The sequence below is a fragment of the Vigna unguiculata genome, chromosome 6 (assembly GCF_037176805.1).
Source record: "Vigna unguiculata cultivar grain cowpea cultivar isolate G323 ecotype 2 chromosome 6, ASM3717680v1, whole genome shotgun sequence".
Classification (NCBI taxonomy): Eukaryota; Viridiplantae; Streptophyta; class Magnoliopsida; order Fabales; family Fabaceae; genus Vigna; species Vigna unguiculata.
The window spans coordinates 34,612,235-34,632,406 of NC_140797.1; the positions used below are offsets into that span (position 1 = coordinate 34,612,235).

The 20,172-nt window shown below is 28.0% G+C and overlaps 2 protein-coding genes across 2 annotated transcripts; both read left to right on the plus strand.

The window, feature by feature from the left end:
* Window positions 1–8,266: 8,266 nt before the first annotated feature.
* Window positions 8,267–12,488, plus strand: LOC114186580 (calcineurin B-like protein 3). The gene is made up of 10 exons (XM_028074533.2): window positions 8,267–8,468; window positions 9,365–9,410; window positions 9,494–9,648; window positions 9,971–10,053; window positions 10,242–10,301; window positions 10,939–11,047; window positions 11,212–11,264; window positions 11,348–11,428; window positions 11,558–11,670; window positions 12,310–12,488. Exons 3-10 carry the CDS (start codon window positions 9,525–9,527, stop codon window positions 12,365–12,367), a joined length of 681 nt encoding a protein of 226 aa, XP_027930334.1. The 5' UTR covers window positions 8,267–8,468; window positions 9,365–9,410; window positions 9,494–9,524; the 3' UTR covers window positions 12,368–12,488.
* Window positions 12,489–13,735: 1,247 nt separating this feature from the next.
* On the plus strand, window positions 13,736–17,232 carry LOC114187599 (FKBP-like peptidyl-prolyl cis-trans isomerase family protein). Its single transcript, XM_028075884.2, has 8 exons — window positions 13,736–13,948; window positions 14,431–14,613; window positions 14,720–14,754; window positions 15,545–15,638; window positions 15,837–15,897; window positions 16,473–16,518; window positions 16,782–16,852; window positions 16,945–17,232. Exons 1-8 carry the CDS (start codon window positions 13,884–13,886, stop codon window positions 17,035–17,037), a joined length of 648 nt encoding a protein of 215 aa, XP_027931685.1. The 5' UTR covers window positions 13,736–13,883; the 3' UTR covers window positions 17,038–17,232.
* Window positions 17,233–20,172: the final 2,940 nt, after the last annotated feature.

Consider the following 20,172-nt stretch of genomic DNA (forward strand, 5'->3'; position numbering starts at 1 on the left):
GAACCAAAACCGAACAAAGAAGATGATAACGAATCGGGTCACTTGGTACGGTTTCAAATATACGGGTCGAGCAACTCGGATACGGTTCCTCTGCAGTTACGTGCCAAGGTCGTTAATCCATACAGTGTCTTCATATTTGAGCGCCACGTGGAAAAGTCAAAGGTATAATAAATAATATAAATCATTATAATACACTTATTTTTACTAAAATTATTTTACTCTCAATAAATACATTTCATTTACTTCACTTATTCATTAATTATTGAAAAAATGTATACAATATACATTTTTAATCATATTGATTAATAATATATTGTCACCTGAAAACATATACGATTTTTAGATAAAATTATTAAAACTGCAAATAACCTGAGATAAAAGTAGTAGCATTTTCTTTTTTTCTTTTTATTTTTGTGTGATATTGAGGTCTCCACTTTTTATTTCATTGATATATCTTATTAGGTTTAATTGTACTTTTTTTTACAATATTCTTAATTTTGGTTTTTAGTTTTGTTCCATAATTTTAGTTTCTTAGTTTTCTTTATTGTATAAAATGTGGTTCATGGATTTTATTTATATAATTTTCATTTTTTCATTTTTTAATTATTTATAACTTTATTCTATAAGACTCTGAGATTCATTTTTTTTTCTCTTTCTTCATTATTTTCTTAAGAAACTTTATCTTTTTAGCTTTTCTCTTTCCATATCTCTTTTAAATTTCTTAGTTTAATTAATATCTATTTCAACATCGTATAAATATCATATTTTGGAATGGAATACACCAACTTTTTATATTTATTACTTATAATAGAAGTCACTTTTAAGGAAATTTTTCTTTGATAAACAATTAATAATATGTTAAATTTAGAATGTTTGTTGAAACTCATATTGACTTAATGCACGTGAAACTACTAAAAGGTTGAAAACAATTTTATCAAAAATTTATAATTTTGAATTTATTAGTTTGATAGAAAACTTGTACATGTTAACATGATACATTTTAAAACAATCTAGTTAAATAACAATCATTTTTAGATGTTATTATTTTGTGAGATTTATTTTATTTAAATAAAATAATATTAAAAAATCATAATATTTTATCAAGAGTGTTACATTTCTCCATAAAAGACTGATCCCTTTATGTGAAGGTTTCAACAATTTTTTTTTAATTACAAAGTTTAATACCCTTCTTGTTTCTCTGTTCTAACATCAATAATTACCTTAATTTGCCTAGAAAAATGACGTTTCTGTTCAGAAATTTTGATAATTTATCTGAATGCTTCTATATTTATGTTTATTAGTTTGATATGTTTGTTTTGTGAAAAGTTTTGTGTATCAATTTTAGTTGAAAGAGAAATAAAATGAAATTTTCATTTTGTATCTTTTAGGGTGCTAAAAGTGAGTCATGATTCACTTCACTTTTTATGTTTTAAATATGAGTTAACTCAATCTGATTTTATTTTTATGAGTTGAAAATTTTGAAGTTTGGTTTAATTTACTATAGATTAGTGGATCATTTAAGATTGTTTTTCTTTTTTAATTAACTAAATCTACTTTTATACAGCTGTATAAACAAAGTATTTAATTATTTCATCAAATATTATTATAAAAATACAATTAAAAAATAAAATATCAACATATATAATTTGATACATAAATAATTAAAAATATAAATTATTTAAATATTATTTTTATTAAATCTTTTAATTTGTGAATAAAGTGAATCGTATTTAATTTTATTCACATTTAAAAAATTTTAATATTTTTTAATAAAATATAAAGATAATGATATTTTAACCCATTTTTTTTACTTACTTTTAATCTGTCATTTTAATTATCTTTAAATTATCACACCACATTATTTCAAAAATTAAAATAAATAATTGAAAAATAATTAAAATGATAGATTAAAAATGGATAAAAAAAGTGAGTTAAAATATTATTATCTCATCATCTAATTTGAATGGTAGTGAATTGTTTCACAAGTTATAATTCATTTGAAATAATTAAGTTTCTAACGAAATTAATTTAATTTGATGAATATATAATCTAATCAGTCGAAATGACATACTATAGTATAATACATTTATATTCTTTTATATAATTTAGTTAATTTTTTTTATTTCATAAAAGAATTTAATCTAAACTTGTAAAAGATATTTTAAAACGCGTTGAACATTGTGAAACGGGTTTATTGGGTTCCCTAACTGCAACTAGTTAGTAATGTAATAAACTTACTTTGAGGTGAGATTTTGGGTGGTGTATGAAATAAAATCTTGTTCTGACAAAAATATTTTAACATCTTTGCATTAACATGAATAAATCATAAAATGACAAATTGAATAACATCATTCATGTTCATCCTTTTATAATCATCATTGTATTTTCACTCAAATATTTTTTATTGAGTTACAAGATGGTTGCTAATTTCTTCTTCATCTCACTTAATTCTTCAACTTACATTTTACATTTTGTCTGCAATGAAATGGTTGTTTGTAGATGACAAAAATTATGTCTTCACGGGTATTATTGTATTACGAGTATTTATTATTTGTAAGTAATATGGATATTTTAATATTTGTTAATAAACGAGTTAAACACGCTATCATATTATTTGTATTCGTATGTATTTATTATTCATAAAAATTAAAATTAAAATGTAATTTATATTAAATTAAGTTAAATTTTATTAAAAATAATTTTATATTTATATTTATTATATTATATATAAATAAAATTATAAAATAATTTATATTTATTAGATTAAGTTTAATTAAAATTAAAATTTAATTTATATTTTTATATTTTTTAATTTTATTTCAATTTTATTTTAGAGATTTATAAAATATACTTTTTTATATGGGTACTATGATGCATCAATACTTCAACTTGGGTCCATGTCCGACACATATGTGTCTAATACTTTAATATACTTTATTGATATTTATTAATGAAATATATAATTTATAAAGTCGTAGTACACCACAAAACAAATATTTGAATAATGATCAATTTTAATAACAAAAAACAATTAGTCACTATATAATGACAAATTTATGTATCAATTTAAAAACTAAAAATTATTGACAACTAAAATAGTTTTAAAAAATTATAATCGGTCTCTAAATTGATAATTAAAATAGTCTGTATATGAATTTGTTTCTAAATTGGTCACTAACATTAGTTGCCAAAGTTTTGACTACCAAAATAATTGACTTCTAGATTGGTCTCTAACATTAGTTATCAGGTTCTGGCTATTAAAAAAAATTAGTTTCTAATTAGAAAATTGGTCTCTAAATTGGTTTTTAACATATTTTTTGTTAATAAAATTGATTATTATTTAAGAATTTTCTCGTAATGGTACTTTTATACTGACAATAATTTATATTTTTTATGTTGACAACTTTAGTACATATAGTTTTAATTTTGATTCACATTTAATAATCATATTTTTTTTATGTTTTTAAGAATTATTCTACAATTTTTAATATTCATATATCACATGTCTATCACGTATCACATTCTATTATTTTGAAAATTTACGTATCAATGTATCAGATATGTGTGGTATCCGATACACTTATCGTATTTGTGTATCACAAGTATCTACATATGTACGTGGATTTTAAGAAATCTATAGGTATTTTTTAAACGAGTACTTAACAAATAATGATGCAAGTAACAAGTTAACTTTTTTTGTTAACGATCGAATTGCATATAGTCATTATCCGTCTCTAACTCGATTCATTGACATCCCTAAATTTGTTGTGTTGGAAATCACTCATAATTTAAAACTTAATAAAACATCTTACAAATGTGTGTGAGACAAAGTTAATGGACCATTACCTTTAATAATAACAACATGACATAATCATTCAATGTCCTCCAAAACATTTAAAACAACACAAAGGTACAAGTTATTCAGTTATAGACTTTTGCAAATTAATATTTTAATGTTAAAATCAATTTGCATTAAATAATTATGATTTATTTGGATACAAATAACGGGTTTGATATTTGACAAGTGATTGAAATATATGGTAGTTGCTACCTTACTTGGAAGAAAAAAAAAAAAAAAAAACCTTTGTTGTAAAGTGTTAGTTGTAAGACTAGTAGTTGCTTCTCCTGAAGAAGAGATGTTCCCACCTACCATTATTTAAGTCCTCCAATTTTATTAAACTCTCAATTTCAAAATATTTCCTTTTTTTAAGATGTTGCATGTACTTTATCTAATGAATATTTTTGTATTGAAGTGTGTATAGTTGACTAGTAAAGTTTTCATTCACAGTTGTATTCTAAGATGGCTTATTGAAATTGTCTTGATATAATATTAGTAGCTTAATTTTAATATATTAATACATTAATTGTATTAAAGTGTACACGGTCTATTTTACTAAATAACACTTTTAGTGTGATTTTGAAGTAATTGTCACAATATCTAATTATTTAAAAATTAATTATTGATTGGTGAAATTTTACATATACATATCTTTATGGGTTAACGCAAAATACCGATTAATTTACCAAAAATGTTTATAAGATTAAAGTTTTCCAATGACAATAATTTTAAAATAATGTCATGCACACGAAATACAATTTAACCCCTAGCTATTTGTAATTTTTTTAAAAAGCGACCCAAATTAGTAATATAGAAAAAGAAATGATCTCTTTTTGATAAATTAACCCAAGACACTTCTAAATTTTTAAAGCACCTTCCAAACCATTTTACATGTGATTCATTTTAAATTTTCATATTAGATACATTCCACCATTATTAAACGTCAATTTACCAAAATAACCTAATTGATTTTACTTAAAAGGTATTAAAACTCAATCAAATAAAAAATACTAAGATTAAAGTGAATCATAAATATAAATATATAAATCACATTAATAATTAAGCCTTATATTATCATTTAGTTATTTTCATCGAATATAATTATATTCAAAATCATAAGACACTCTCACACCTCAGAACATACGTATGGCCAATTCTTTTAGTTTAAAAAACACTTTAAAATTAAAGTTCAAAAATGGGTGTTTTAATTAATAATGTGAAGTATAATAATTGTATCTAATTAAAGTATATATATATATATATATATATATATATATATATATATATATATATATATATATATATATACCAAACTAAATAAACAATATCTTTAGAAAAAAAAAGGAAAAGTTCATTTGATACTTTGTTTTAAAAGTTCATTTCTTATGCAATGTGGGATGATAAAATATTCGTATTGTTTTCACAAGAGAATATGAATTACGAGATGAGAATGTAAAAGCATAAATATCTTTTTGGTTCTTATTTTTGTAGTATTTGTTGCGGATGATCCTTATTTTGACAGAATGTTTAAAATGATCCTCATTTGTACCGAATGTTTAAAATGATCATCATTTTCGTGTTTTATTTGGTAATTTTCTGTAACACTGTTTAAATCATTAACGGAGCATTGTACATGTGACACGGTTTATATTAGGGTGTGTTACGTGTACTGTACCTATGTTAATTAACGTTAATTTATCAATTTAGGGAAAATTTTTGCAATTTGGGAAATTTCTTCATAAGAGGGTCTTATCAGGAAGACCCAAGAAAAGAAGAAGGTTGGAAGAGTGGGAGTTGAGAAAGGATAACACACAAATCAACAAAGGAAAAAAATGTAGCATATGTCGTCAGATTGGACATAACAGGAACAATTGCCCAGATAAGCCTGTGAATGAACAGACTGCAACACCTGCTGAAATTACACCAGATACCCAAACTGCTGAGAATGCACCAACTACTGAGAATGCACCAACTGCTAAAACTCAAACAACTCAACCACTAAGGAATGAAGTGGAGAGTCAAGCAGCATCACTACCAACACCAGAAGAACCATATCAGCAGTTTAGGATGAAATTACAGATTAGGAAGATGTCATGATAGCAGCTACAAACGTCTTAGTTATTTTTTAGAATTTCTGATGTATAATTCATTATTGATGTACTTCATTTTGACTTTTCTTCAACTTCGTTCAATTTCACTTTTGCCAAACATTAATGTAGTGCATTTTGATGAGGATTAATTGATGTTATGAATTTAACTTTTTCCAGTTAGATAAATTTAATTTTTTCCAAGCTTAGATCAATATCACTTACTTATTCAATGCTCAGATTAAGATATCATTTTGAACATGTTGGGACTAATATCAACAGAATCAAACTCATTCATTTCTTCATTTAACAATAATACAAAACAGATTGAACTTTAAAAGATTACACACAATAACAGTACAAATAATACAATAACAACACAAGGGAACCCTATTACTAATTGTAACCTCTTCTCATCAACCTTCAATAACTTCTCCAAATCATTAATATGCCTCATTTGTGTCATGATGATGACATCCTTTTCATCAACACCACCATTTGAAAAAGTTGCAGCCCACATGATTGGAACCACCACTCTGTAAATCAATAAACCAAAAATTAAAACCAAATTATTATTAAAATAAAAATAAAAACAAATTGTACCCAAAATTTTCTACCAATATTATTTAGAGTTCTTGCCATCCTCAAAGCTGTCATCTCTCCGCAGTTACAAGTCGGGGTTAATCCATTTGTCATTGAACCACCAACAGTGCACGAAGTTATACAACACTGTTGCCTCCAACGATTACAACTAGAGGTAAAGGAAGAAGATTGGGACCGTAACATACCTATATAATGGGATTGCAGGAAGAAGAAGATTGCAACAACACCAATTGAAAATGGAGAAACAAGATTGTCAAAACTCACCAAGTGTCCAAACATTGCTTACCAAAACACTAGCTCACTTATTTATTCCCAAATATCTAATTACTACACCTGTACAGTACACGTAACACACCGTAATACAAATTGTGCCACCTTCCGTTAATAATTTAAACGACGTTACAGAAAATGATCAAATAAAACATGAATTGCGAAAATGAGGATCATTTTAAATATTCTGTAAAAATGAGGACCATTTAAAACATTTTGTCAAAATGAGGACCATCCACGACAAATACTACAAAAATGAAGACCAAAAAGGTATTTAAACCTATCGAATATTAACTACTGACAGTTAAGAATAATAAATATGTACATAAGGATGAGATAAAGTAGTTTTTTAAAAAGATTAAAGGATAAATACGATGCTGTGAGGAAGTAGCTAATGAAATAAATATATATTTAAAAGATAAAATTAACAACATATTATTTAAATATGAGAATATAAATAATAAGAATATTTAGAGAAACAATATTAAGAATATTTAGAGAGAAATAATATTAAGAATATTTTAGAGAAATAATATAGATTTTACTTTCTGATTTGTGTATGCCGTCATCAGAATAAATACAAATTATGTTATACTTAACAATCATATTAAAAATCTTTTAATATTTAAATGTAATATAGGGTTAAAAATGAAAAGGATAAATTAAGTTACGAATATGATAGATACCAAACTCATCTGATTTTATTACTAAGTTATGAATATTTTTATGCCACAATGTTTATTTTAATTATTATATTATGCTTATTAATATCGATGAATATTAATTTTAAATTTTTTTATTTCGTACTATCTTTTAATTGATATAATGGCAGTATCATATCCATTATTTTTATTATATTTTAAATTTGATTGAAAACATATAAAAATGCAAGTGTAAGATGAACACTAAAATACACAATATAAAAGTATAAAACAAAATTCCATAAATAAAAAAAATGAGAAATACTCAAAAATATATTTGATTGATTAAACAAAATTAAATTTATACAAACTACCATATAAAACTGTATATTATTCTGTTATTTTTTATCCTTAATTATTTCAACAAATAACTTCATTATATATTTATGGTCTAATAAGATAGTAACTGAGCATTGATAAGTTACTAATTACTGATTTTTAGTTCCAAGTTAATTTTTCAGTCTCTCAACAAAGAAATTTACTTGTTAGACCAGAAAAATAAAAATTAATTTAATTAAAATATAATAGCAAGAATGGAAGTCCCACTTTCCAAAATTCAACTTATACTTATAGTTTTGAATCAAACTCTAAAAAAAATCACTGATTTTGTTAGAAGTGATGAAATCAAACGAAATTTGTAACAACTTATGATTATTTGGTAGTTTGAAATATTTTATAGATAACTTATAACTTATAACTTATCTTCTATTTATTAATTTTTCAGAGATAAGTTTATGATATGAAAAATTGAGTTAACCTTTGATATAAAATAAATTGTCAGAGGTTCTTGTGGGTTGTACTCTATCTGTCATCGACAACATCACTTGCGTCACCTTCATAAACACATTCTTTCCAATCATCCATTCCACTTCCCCAAATTCCTTTTAATTCCAACCAAACCCTTAACTTCTCCAAATCTTCTACGCACTTTCTTTTTCCTTTTCTGGTGTCTGATCTTCTGCCTCCAAGGTCTGATTTTTTTTCCCCTACCCTTCTGGGCTGTTTGTTTTTTCAATCATGGTTGAAGCTGCATAACAAGATTTTATGGTGTATTTTGATGTGGGGTTCTTCAGTTTTCTGTAAATTTTGTTTCTTTTATTTTGTGTGTTGATTCGGTGCCGGTTCCCATAGATCGATGGGTTTTTTTCATGCTTGTGAGGTGGTGGATATGTGTGAGCTGTGAATTGCGCTGAATTCATAATTCGGTAACCTTAAAAGTTTGTAATTTTTTTATGTGGGGATGTTGAAATTTGAATCTGGTGTTGCTCCAAGGCGATTTTGAGAGGTTTTGTGTGAGGAGCTTGATGTAGGGTCATGGATTCTGAGTTTGTCAATTATCAGTAATTTTATGTTTGTGTTTTGAAGATTATGGACTTACTGAAAATTTGTTTTTGATATGGGCATGTGACCAATGTAGCATTACCCCCATCTTGCTGAGTAAGGTTTTGTTTGTTTCTATTTTTGTAGTTGTTATGTAGGGTGTTATCTTGAGTTCCTTAATGCCTATTAATTTATCAAATATTTGTGGAAATTTACTTCAACATCGAAAATTTTGTAACTAGCTTAAGGAGTGTCAATATATAGACATATACACACATCATTGAAATGTGAATTTTTATGCACATTTTCTTGTGATTCAAAGTGAAAGGAAGAAAGCAATGCACAATTTATATAGCCTGGAATGTTGATGTTTGTAGTTCGTGGTGATAAGTACTTTTAATTTTCAATGAATTCTGTGTGTTTGAAAGTGGGACTAGTGGTGTTGCTTTATTTTCAATTTGGGTACCTTCTGATATGAAAATGGCATCAATATCATGTTTGAAGTCTGAAACTAGGTTTCTTTTTCTCTGTTGTTGCCTTTTCAGATCTTGCCATTTGGGATTGTTCACCGGAATTGGAAATGGTTAAAAGGTTGGTTTGCCTTGTGCCTGATTATAATGACTTTATTAAGGACGAACTAAATGAAATTTCTAACTGATTTATTCTTGGAACAGTTATGGAGTGTTCTGATTTGCGAAAGATATCATGTTGCAGTGCTTAGAGGGATTAAAGCCTTTATTTGCTTCCATATTGAGATGTTGTGATCTGGACATATACAACCAGCCGAGAGGCCTTGAAGATCCTGAACTTCTTGCTAGAGAGACAGTGTGTACGTACTTACCCTTACTATATGCTTATAATTCATTACTTGTCTTTTTGTTCTTACATAATTAGATTACAAATAAATTCTGATTTTTCTACTGAGAATATACACTTCTGAATTCCTTTATCTTCTATTATTCCATCATATTTTGAGGTAATTTAACTAGTGGCAATGAACAAAAAAATAAAAGAAAAAAGAAAAGCATTAGTATGAAAGCTATAATTATTTTGTTTGTAATGGTGGATTCTATTGCCGCGAACATTGCTGCTAGGAATTAAATACATAATATTGTACTGAAAAAAGGGTATATATTTTCTTGTATGTGCAGTCAGTGTAAGTGAAATAGAAGCACTTTATGAGCTCTTCAAAAAGATCAGCAGTGCTGTTATTGATGATGGGTTGATTAACAAGGTTGGTCTGTTTTAGCTTGGCCTTTTCCAACAATGAAAGAAAATATATGCCTAATTTTAAGTTTTATTTATCATTCCGTATCTATGCTGTTTATTCTATTGTTCCATTTTGTCATTTACTTTCTTTTGAAGGGTTTAGTTTTAGAAACTCTATCAGATGTTATATTCAACTTTAGATATCATTTGCAGGAAGAGTTTCAGTTGGCATTGTTCAAGACAAACAAAAAAGAAAGTCTTTTTGCCGATCGGGTATTGCTTTCGTTTCATTTTATTGATTTCCTATGCAAATATCTTTACTTTGACACATGAAACTCTCTTTCTATGGTCATATCAGGTTAATATAGACACAGATACACAGAAAAAAATTGGTTCTCTGTCTAATGCTTAATGTAATGACTGAAATTTTGGTACTTCTCCCTTTTTTGCTATGTTCCAATGCAACTGTTTTAGCAGTTTGACATCTATATCAATCACCTTGTCTAGTCATACTCATTTCTAGATGTTCAGTTGTCTCTGTATTTTATAATTTCTTCTCATTGGTATGTGTATAATATTGCATATTATGTCTACTATTGCATCATATTTGTTTACACATACTAGCTTGAATAGTTCACCGAACACAAGGATTGCGAAAATTATGATAAACTTATGTACCTTGAAAGGATGCTATTTTAAAAATTAGTCTGTGCCTGTTTGCACATGCAATTAAAAGGATGGCATATTTAATGCAGTACGAGATAGTTTATTTACTTGCACAAGTTGTGTATGCACACAATGCATGCTATGGTATACTACAGCCTTTAGCTTAATATGCAACCAAAGTATTATATTTTGTGTTTGTTCAACAGAAACTCATGCGTAATGAATTTTTCTCTAATTCTTTTAGGTATTTGATTTGTTTGACACAAAGCACAATGGAATACTGGGTTTTGAAGAGTTTGCTCGTGCTCTCTCCGTTTTCCATCCAAATGCCCCTATTGATGATAAGATTGAATGTATGTTGTAAGGGTTTTTCTTTTTGTACAATTATTAGTTTATCATTAATTTTGTGTTCACCTTTTAAAATTTAGAACGATGCATGATTGAAATCCAGTCTTCAGTTTTCTTCACTGACCTTTTTAAGCAAACAAAACTAAACCCAAATGATATCATGTTTCAGTTTCCTTTCAACTGTATGATCTCAAGCAGCAGGGTTTTATTGAAAGGCAAGAGGTACTTAGTCAAGTTTGTTTAATTCTAAATTTTGTTTCTCTTCATTCCAGACAATCCTGATTTTTGTATGTCTTTTTATGCAGGTGAAGCAAATGGTTGTAGCTACACTTGCTGAATCTGGCATGAACCTATCAGATGATGTTATAGAAAGTATAATTGACAAGGTTTTACCCCATTCTTCTTTCACCTGCATTTCTAAGTTCTAACTGTACCCACTTGTCTCAAGAGTCTCATTCTCTCTGTTTGAAAACACACATGGATGGTTTTAACATTTAAGTTTTGGATTTCTGTAGACCTTTGAGGAAGCAGATACAAAGCATGATGGCAAGATTGACAAGGAAGAGTGGAGAAACCTTGTTCTGCGTCATCCATCACTTCTGAAGAACATGACCCTTCAATATCTCAAGTAATTATTCAATTTATATTTTTTCTTGTCAATTTCTGCAGTACACTTTCCAAAGTAGACAGAGCAAAATAACTCTTAGTAAGAGGGTTCATGCTTAACTCAACTTCACATAACCGACTTGTAAAGTAAAAATTGCACCCCACTTATATATATATATATATATATATATATATATATATATATTAATTTGGCCTTATTCCTAATTGATACGAGATCTCCAACACCCCTTCCGTCGATGAATGAACATCACGTGAGATTAGACAATTTGTGAATAGTTTAACCGAAACTTGATAACAAAACAATGACATAATAGTTTCAAAGAACTTGATTAGGATAGGCTCTGATATAATCTTAGGAAGTGAGTTTATCTCAAACTTTAATTTTTACATAACGACTTGTAAAATGAGGATTACACCTGTTTATATATTATAATGTGGTCTTATTCTAATCGACATGAGATCTCAAACAATAACATTGATCTTTATAACTTCATAACTACTCATTACTGAATCTTTGTTTAGAAAAGTATGATAGTTGCAAGTTAAGTGTTCATCATGAGTATCCTACTAACATATATTTTGATTTGTCCTTTGTCTTTCACTGGGCTTTTCTGATACCCTTTTGAATGTGTTTGGGCAGGGACATCACCACAACATTCCCAAGCTTTGTGTTCCATTCACAAGTAGACGATACTTGAAGATAATTTCTCCTATGGTTCCATCCTTTTGGGCTGCAGGGCCACTTGTGTAGAAAAGGGCATGCCACTTTTACCATACATTTGTTACATCTTTGAATAATATATTTTGTTTTGTGGATTCTTTTGCTGCTTTTCTTTATCATTTTTTTTTTCTTCAAATTCCGCACAGATTTGGTTCCATTTTTCAAATCTAGGATTTCAAAAGCAAGATGGAAGGTTGTGTAGAGTTTGGTTTAAATTGTGATTTATATTTATATTTTATATTGATTGAGAAAGATATTTGTGATGCCCCAATATTTAGAAACTATAAAGCCTCATTTTTAATGCTTTTAACCAAGTTTGAACGTGTTTGAAGTTCTTAAAATTCGTGCTTTTCTATTTGAAAAATATGAACGATAACATAATTTTTGTTCTGAATTAAGAATTATACATCCAAATACACCTTAGAAAACACATAAATTGAGGAAAAAAAAAATTAAATTATCTTCTTTTACAACATTGTGCCGTTTTAACTTTCAAAAAGCTAAGGAAAGTAAATGAGTTCATAAAAAAATTTAATATAAACTTTTAATTAAAAAGCTCAAATATAGCTTTATGGAGATGGACATAGTGGGTATGGATCGTGCGAATATGGTATTAAACTTTAGGCTTCTGTTTCCTACACCCTTATAATTACTGTCTGCACCCCATGTAATAAGATGGTCCCTAAAATATTTATTTATTTATATGAGAAAGACAATTTTACAAGAATAGAGGAGAAGTAAATTGAAGTTGTTCAATAATAATTATTATTATTTTAAAATCACATAATAATTTTGAAAAAAGTTGCATGAAATCTACGTTTCTTTCAATTCTTATGGTAACATCTAATAATTATTGTTTATTTATCAAACTCTAATTTTACTTAAATTTTATAATTGTTCAAACTTCTAAAAGTATTTATACCTCAAATGCATAATAAAACTTAACATTTAAATAAAAAAATTCAAATAATTAAATAAAAAAAGAACCAAGTTCAGTTAATTTAAAAATAAAAATTTAATTGACTTAAACAAAAACCACAGAGAATCAAACTCTAACACAGAATAAATTAAATGGATAGAAAATATAATTAAGTTAAAAAAAAAGCTATATTTGAAATAAAAAATGTATACTTTTTCTAACAAACGAAAAATAAAAAGAACATTTTTTTTAAATATACTCTAAAATCAAATTTTCTCTCTCTCTCTCTCTCTCTCTCTCTCTCTCTCCTTTATTTATTTTTTGTCTAATTAAATAAAAAGAATCAGTACAACATTATGATATTTTCTCTCTGTTTTTAGTTTTGCCTTTTCACTTTGCATTTATAATGGAAGTTGCAAACAGTAACTAATTCTGGGCTTGGTGGGTGAGTCCATACTCATCAGCAAGTACCTTACTTTTGGATGGAGTCATAGAGATAGATAATGTTTTGTTTGATGATTGAAATGAGTGGCCACACAAGTATCAACCTTTATTCTCAATTTTCAATTTGAGTATGGCAGTTCTATCTTTTCTCTTGGTTCCATCTCCATGTGCTGCCTCTGTGCATGCATCTCCAAGGTATGAAATTTCTTTCCAATCTCATTTTTCTTAGTAATTATGTCCAAATGTGTCATACCCTTGAAATACTTATTTTACATTAATATAATTGTTTATTGTAAGTTGAAAGAGGCCAAATGGTAAACCTTTTTGTGAGAATCAATCCAAATTTTCAAACATTATGCTTGAAGATAGAAGACACACCCAATCTATGGAGAGGGTTTCTCTGATTTATTGTAATGGGGAGAGTTTCTCAAGACTGTGCAAAAATCTTAATGTGGTGAAATGAAATAAAATATTTTTTAGATGGTGAAATCTTAATGGGAAGAGGTTCAGAATAATTCATGTCTTTCTCTATTTTTCTTTTGTGACGTTGCTTTGTGTTTATCTTATATCTTTGCTCCTCATTATGAAAATGGATTCTTTTGATGCATAAAGTTGTCATCATGCTTCTTGAGAAGCATCTTTGTTGACCAAGTGCTTCAAACCTCTGATAAATTCAGGTGCTTGGAGGATGCAAAACTCAGATATGCTGAGTCTAATAACAGAGTCTCCATATTAACAGTGAAAAGATTTTCAAGAAGGATGGTTCTTCAATTTCTGGGGATTAATCACATGATATGGCATGCTTCTTCTGCTCTGGCTGCACCAATTATGCCAGACATGAAGGAACCTGAACTCATACGGTTTGTCTGTCTTTCTTCCTTTTTTTAACCTAATCTAATATTGTGAAATGAAAAATGTTAGTGTATCATGATTTGTGATTTACTATTTTTTATGTGAAGCATCTAGGACTTTGAAGCTACCTAGTGGAGTGAGAATTCAAGGTAAACAATTTTTGAACTTCCATGCTACATTCCATCAGTAAAATGAAGCATGTATGTATGACATAAATTGTTGGTGCAAAAACACTTTGATGATTCACACTTTTTGTCTTCTTTGATGGAAAGACCAACAACCTTATTTTCTTTTTATTTGAGTGTGTATGTGTTTTTTCCCACATCCCATTGTAAGTATAGAATTGTATATGTTTTGAATGTACTGTGTGTATAATGCAGACCACAGTATGTATTTATACTATGTTACAAAATCAATTATAATAAAAACACTTAATAATTAGAAATCAATCATCCTAACCTAATTTCCTAGATTATATAACAGTTAATTTCCTATATTTTTTAACTGTTGATTACATTATAACACTCCCTCTCAAGCTGGAGCATATATGTTATATGTACCAAGCTTGTTACAAATGTACTCAATTTGAAGGTCTCTAAGGGACGGTAAATATGTTAGCCAATTGATTGTTAGAGTTGACAAAATCAGTAGTGATATCTCCAGAGAGCGCCTTTTCTCTAACAAAAATGACAATCAATTTCAATATGTTTGATTCTTTCATGGAAGACCGGGTTTGATGCCTGATTACATTCTAATAGTAGATTAAGCAACACTTCATTCTTCCATGTTTCTTCAAATACACGAGTGAATATACTTGATAAAATCATTGAACTATAATGCATTTTAGTGATTTTGCTATTCTTTCCTATTGAAATAAATCAAGCTATCAATACAAGTCTTTGTACATAAATAGGTATTCATATGAAGTTTTCGAATTAGATATTGTTGAAGGGGAAGGACCAGAAGCACATAATGGAGATGTGGTCAAATTCAATTGTGTATGCAGGCGTGCAAATGGATACTTTGTTTTCAGGTAATTGCAAACTGAATTTTTCACATACATGATATTCCACTGATTACCATGATTCAAATCATTATTGTATTCTAACACACACAAAACACAACCATTCAATTTCTAGTTCATATTTTCCCCCTTAATTTCCCTTAAACCAGTTTATCTGATCCAAACCTGTTCTACTGTTGCATGGTTTCATACTCTAATTCATGATAGTACAGTGGACCAATTCAGTGGAGAAAGTACACCTGTTACACTTCCCTTGGATGAGAACCAGGTAAGTTTTTTTCATTCAACTTGTATGTTTACTATTCAAATGTAAATGAGGTTGTATTGTCATTTTTGTCATGAGCATATAGATGTATTATTGTCAGTCTGCTGAACCTTCAAAATATATTGATGTTGATATATTAAAGAAGTTTTTAATATATTTTAAAACATCAAAATTGTATTTATCGATGTATTTTGAAGACTTAGTAGAGGGACAACACCACAGACTCAGCAGAAAGTCTAAATTCTGTAGTGTCCTTGACAATTTAGTTGAGTGTGGGGGCATTCTGTTGCTACTTAACTCTAGTCATCGTTGATTATGTTTTTCAAACATTCTTCCAAGTTGAGTATTCCATTAACCATAAAATTCAGCTCTGACTTCTTATATATATGGCTATTGCCTTTTACTCTGTTCATTGTTTTTCTGCATTTTAGACTTTAACTTCTTCACCAATTAACACATGACCATAGTCATAACAAGATTATATTATTTATCACTTGACATTCAAATTCTTGGTTCTTGTTCTTTTGAAATCAATTATGAGGTCTCATTGTACTAATTTGCATTTCTTTTTTATGCAGATTATAGTGGGCTTAAAGGAGGTCCTCACAGGCATGAGAGTTGGTGGTATGTTCTTCCATGGCATTTATGAGTTGCTATATATATATATATATATATATATATATATATATATATATATATATATATATATATATATATATATATATTACTCCAAACTTTGGCATGCAATCCATTTATATACGTTTCTAACATATGATTATAAACAATATTTAAACATAACAATGGACATGATACAAAAACATGTTAAATTAAGGTCAATTAATTAATGTTGTCATTGTAATTTTTGTGGCATTTACTTGTACTTTTAGGAAAGAGAAGAGCACTGATCCCTCCTTCAGCAGGATATGTAAACGAGAACTTGAAACCAATACCTGAAGAGGTTAGATTAGATATTCTTTTAATTGCTAAGCTAAATTCTCAATAATTATATTTGATTGTAATAGTAGATTGATGTGCTTTTGTTAATTGCAGTTTGGCCCTCGTCGCAGCCTTTTTTCTCATGCACAGGAGCCGTTGGTTTTTGAAGTGCAACTCTTGAAAATTTTGAGCCCTCCAATTTATTAGTTGTGCTTATTTATTTTATTTTATTTTATTTTAATTCTACTTTCAATTTTAGATATCTTAATTGTGGAGTCTTATTTGTATTTAAATTATACCAATTGAATACATTTGATGTTACAAATGTGATTTTATTTTATTTAATAATTATGTAACTTTAATATGTCATAAATCAATATTATGAGAAGCTAAAATAGTAAATTTGAGAAACTAATTATAGTATAATTGTAGTATTTAAGGGACCTAATTAATAAATTATAATTTGAGAAACTAAAATAGTATAAGTAATGTCAATTAAGAAGAGAACACAACTAACTTTGAGTGTATATGTTGCCTTTGCCAAGAGAATCTTTTGTTTTGGTGTCAAGTATGATTGTACCATGATTAGGTACAATAATGGATTAACAATATCAATCTAAAATGTAGAATATACTCACTACATTGTTCATTACACATTCTCAACCCGAATAAATCATCATCAACATAGATTCTCAATTTAAAATCACATATAACATATACAAATTACACATGAATAGTGTTCAAAACAACATGAATCATCAACTCAAAGTAGTTGTTTTTACAAGTTAGTAAAACCAACTTCAAATTCGTATGTGAAGAAAATTCCTTACATTAACTATGACAAATTTTATTATAAAAAAAATTCTTTAACTTTTCTCTACTTAATATCTTAAGATGTGTCATCCTAAAAATCGAGATAGGAAACATATCTTAAACCATCGTATCTCATGAATGCATCAATTTGTTAAAATAAAATGATCCAACATTAGTGAGATCGAACGATCTATATACACCCATGAGAGCATCTAATGTACTTAAGATCTTAATGGTTTTGATGATAACAACTACTATAATTGAACTGAATTAATATTTTATATATAATCTAACTTGTGTGTTAATGTTGCTGAATGTCACAAATCCATTTTTTTTCTTTGATCAAAAGTCTATAAGACTTTGTTTGATGTGTTATTAGACAAAGTATGTTATTTCAAAATTCATTTTGAATTCAATTCTGATGAATTTAATCAAGTCGTAATAATCAACATATTTCTAGATAACCAAATATATGAAAGATTTAATAAATGAATTATATATATAGCTATATGTTTTAAAGTTGATACACATTTGAAAAATTAATATATATCTGATTTGAAGCTTCAACAATAATTTTCCAGATGATGTATAAAAAGTTGAAGCTGAAAACGAAGAACAACAATAAAAAAAACAAGTTACACCAACACAAGATTCATATTGTTCTCTACAAATCTTTCTATCATTCATTTAGTGTGTTCAAAAGAGGGAGTATGAAAGTTATTTTAATATTTCTGTGTATGTTTGATATGTTTGGTGCTAGACGACTTAGTATAGTGTTATAAAAAAAAAGTATAAGACTTTATTCACCCCTTCTAGAGCGTATCACACACACTAATTCAACAATTCCATATATACATGTAACAAAATGGTAAAAACTTCACATATTTTAAAACATACACTTGTAGTCATCATATGTTGTTTGAGCGATCTATCTTCACAAATGAGAAACCTAAATTAAGATTTTAATAAATTATTGATGCCATGAATTTATTAAAAAGAAATCTTGCTAAACTTATTTTAGTCTATCTATAGAGGGCGGTGGCTGCCGGGGGGGGGGGGGGGGGGAGGTGGGTGGGTGGGTGGGTGTGTTGGTTTGATTGGATATTATCTAACTTATTATGAGAATTGGATTGTGAAATCTATGCTTATTGAAATAAATGATTTTATGCTATTGATGGTAAAATTTGTGACGAGGAAAGAATTGGAAATTTCAACATATATGATTGTTTTGGTTTGGTTTTAAAAATTAGATAGTGAATCCTTACGTTTTTAAGTCGATTTGAATAAACCTTTCATCTAAGTTGAGATATCAATTTGGTAGATTAGCGATATCTGAGATTGTTCTGATATAAATTAAGAGTATTTTGGTACTAGAAAAACAATTGAATTACTAAATTAGATAACCTATATCACGTGTAGAAAACTCTGCTAAGGTGTTGGAAGGTGTTTTAAGTTGGGTGCCAACTTTTCTTGTTGGGCACTAGGCTTGAGGGGTTTTTTACGTGGATTGAATGTGATAGAGGACTATCCCTAAATTCCATACAAGAAGAATTTGAAGATTGACCTTTACAATTCAAAGGACCTATGACAAGGGCATGGAGCAAGAGATTGGAAAATCGCATCTATTCAAGACTCTTGATACTACAAGCAACTGCAAGTGAAAATTCAAAGGATATGAAGATCATGGCTTGGAGCACTTTTGAAGGATAGTTATTAGGAAATTAATTTATATTTTTGAACTTTGGGTTTTCTTTTCGAAAATAGTTATGTTCTATGTTTTTGGGCTTTGGATTTTCTTTTATAAATTAATTTATGTTTTGGTTTGGGCCTTCTTGTAAGGTTCTTAGGTTTTCTTAAACTCGTGTGCCTATATATAGAGGTACCAAAAACTATTGTAAACACTTTTAGCCATATATTGAATTTGATTTTATTAAAGAGAGGATTCTCTTTGTTCTTGGCTTAGGCCTTCGGTTCTTATCAAAGATTAACATCTTTATGACGAATCTTCACTTGACTTATCAATCTGCTAGATTGTGGCGTCCTCCATCTCTGTCTTATTCTGCGTTCTTCTTTGATTTATTTGTGTCGTGCCTCTTGAGGATTCAAATTCAGAAACGATCATATAAGATCGTATCAAAATGAAGTATAGTTGTAAAAATTGGAAAATAGTGAAACATGGAAAGACGATGGTATGTGGTTAATGTGCGTGTTAGGTTGTAGAAAGATTGGGTTTTGTGCCATGCAACATATGGTCTAGCATTTTATTATTTTATGTGTGGACATGTGATATAAATGAGTAGGAAGAATGATGTCCAATGGAAATGATGATGATTTCTTGAGTTTGGTTTGAGGTTGTGATTGAAAAATATTGTTAATTTGTGAGTTGTATGAATGTGGTTAGTTATAAGAAAAATTAACTCATTATTTGGTGTTAAGGCATCTATTGTGTGAGCTTGATTGTTAAGTCATCCTAATTCTACTAAACTTACATACTCATATAGAGAATAAATTTTATGTGGCGAGAGTTGA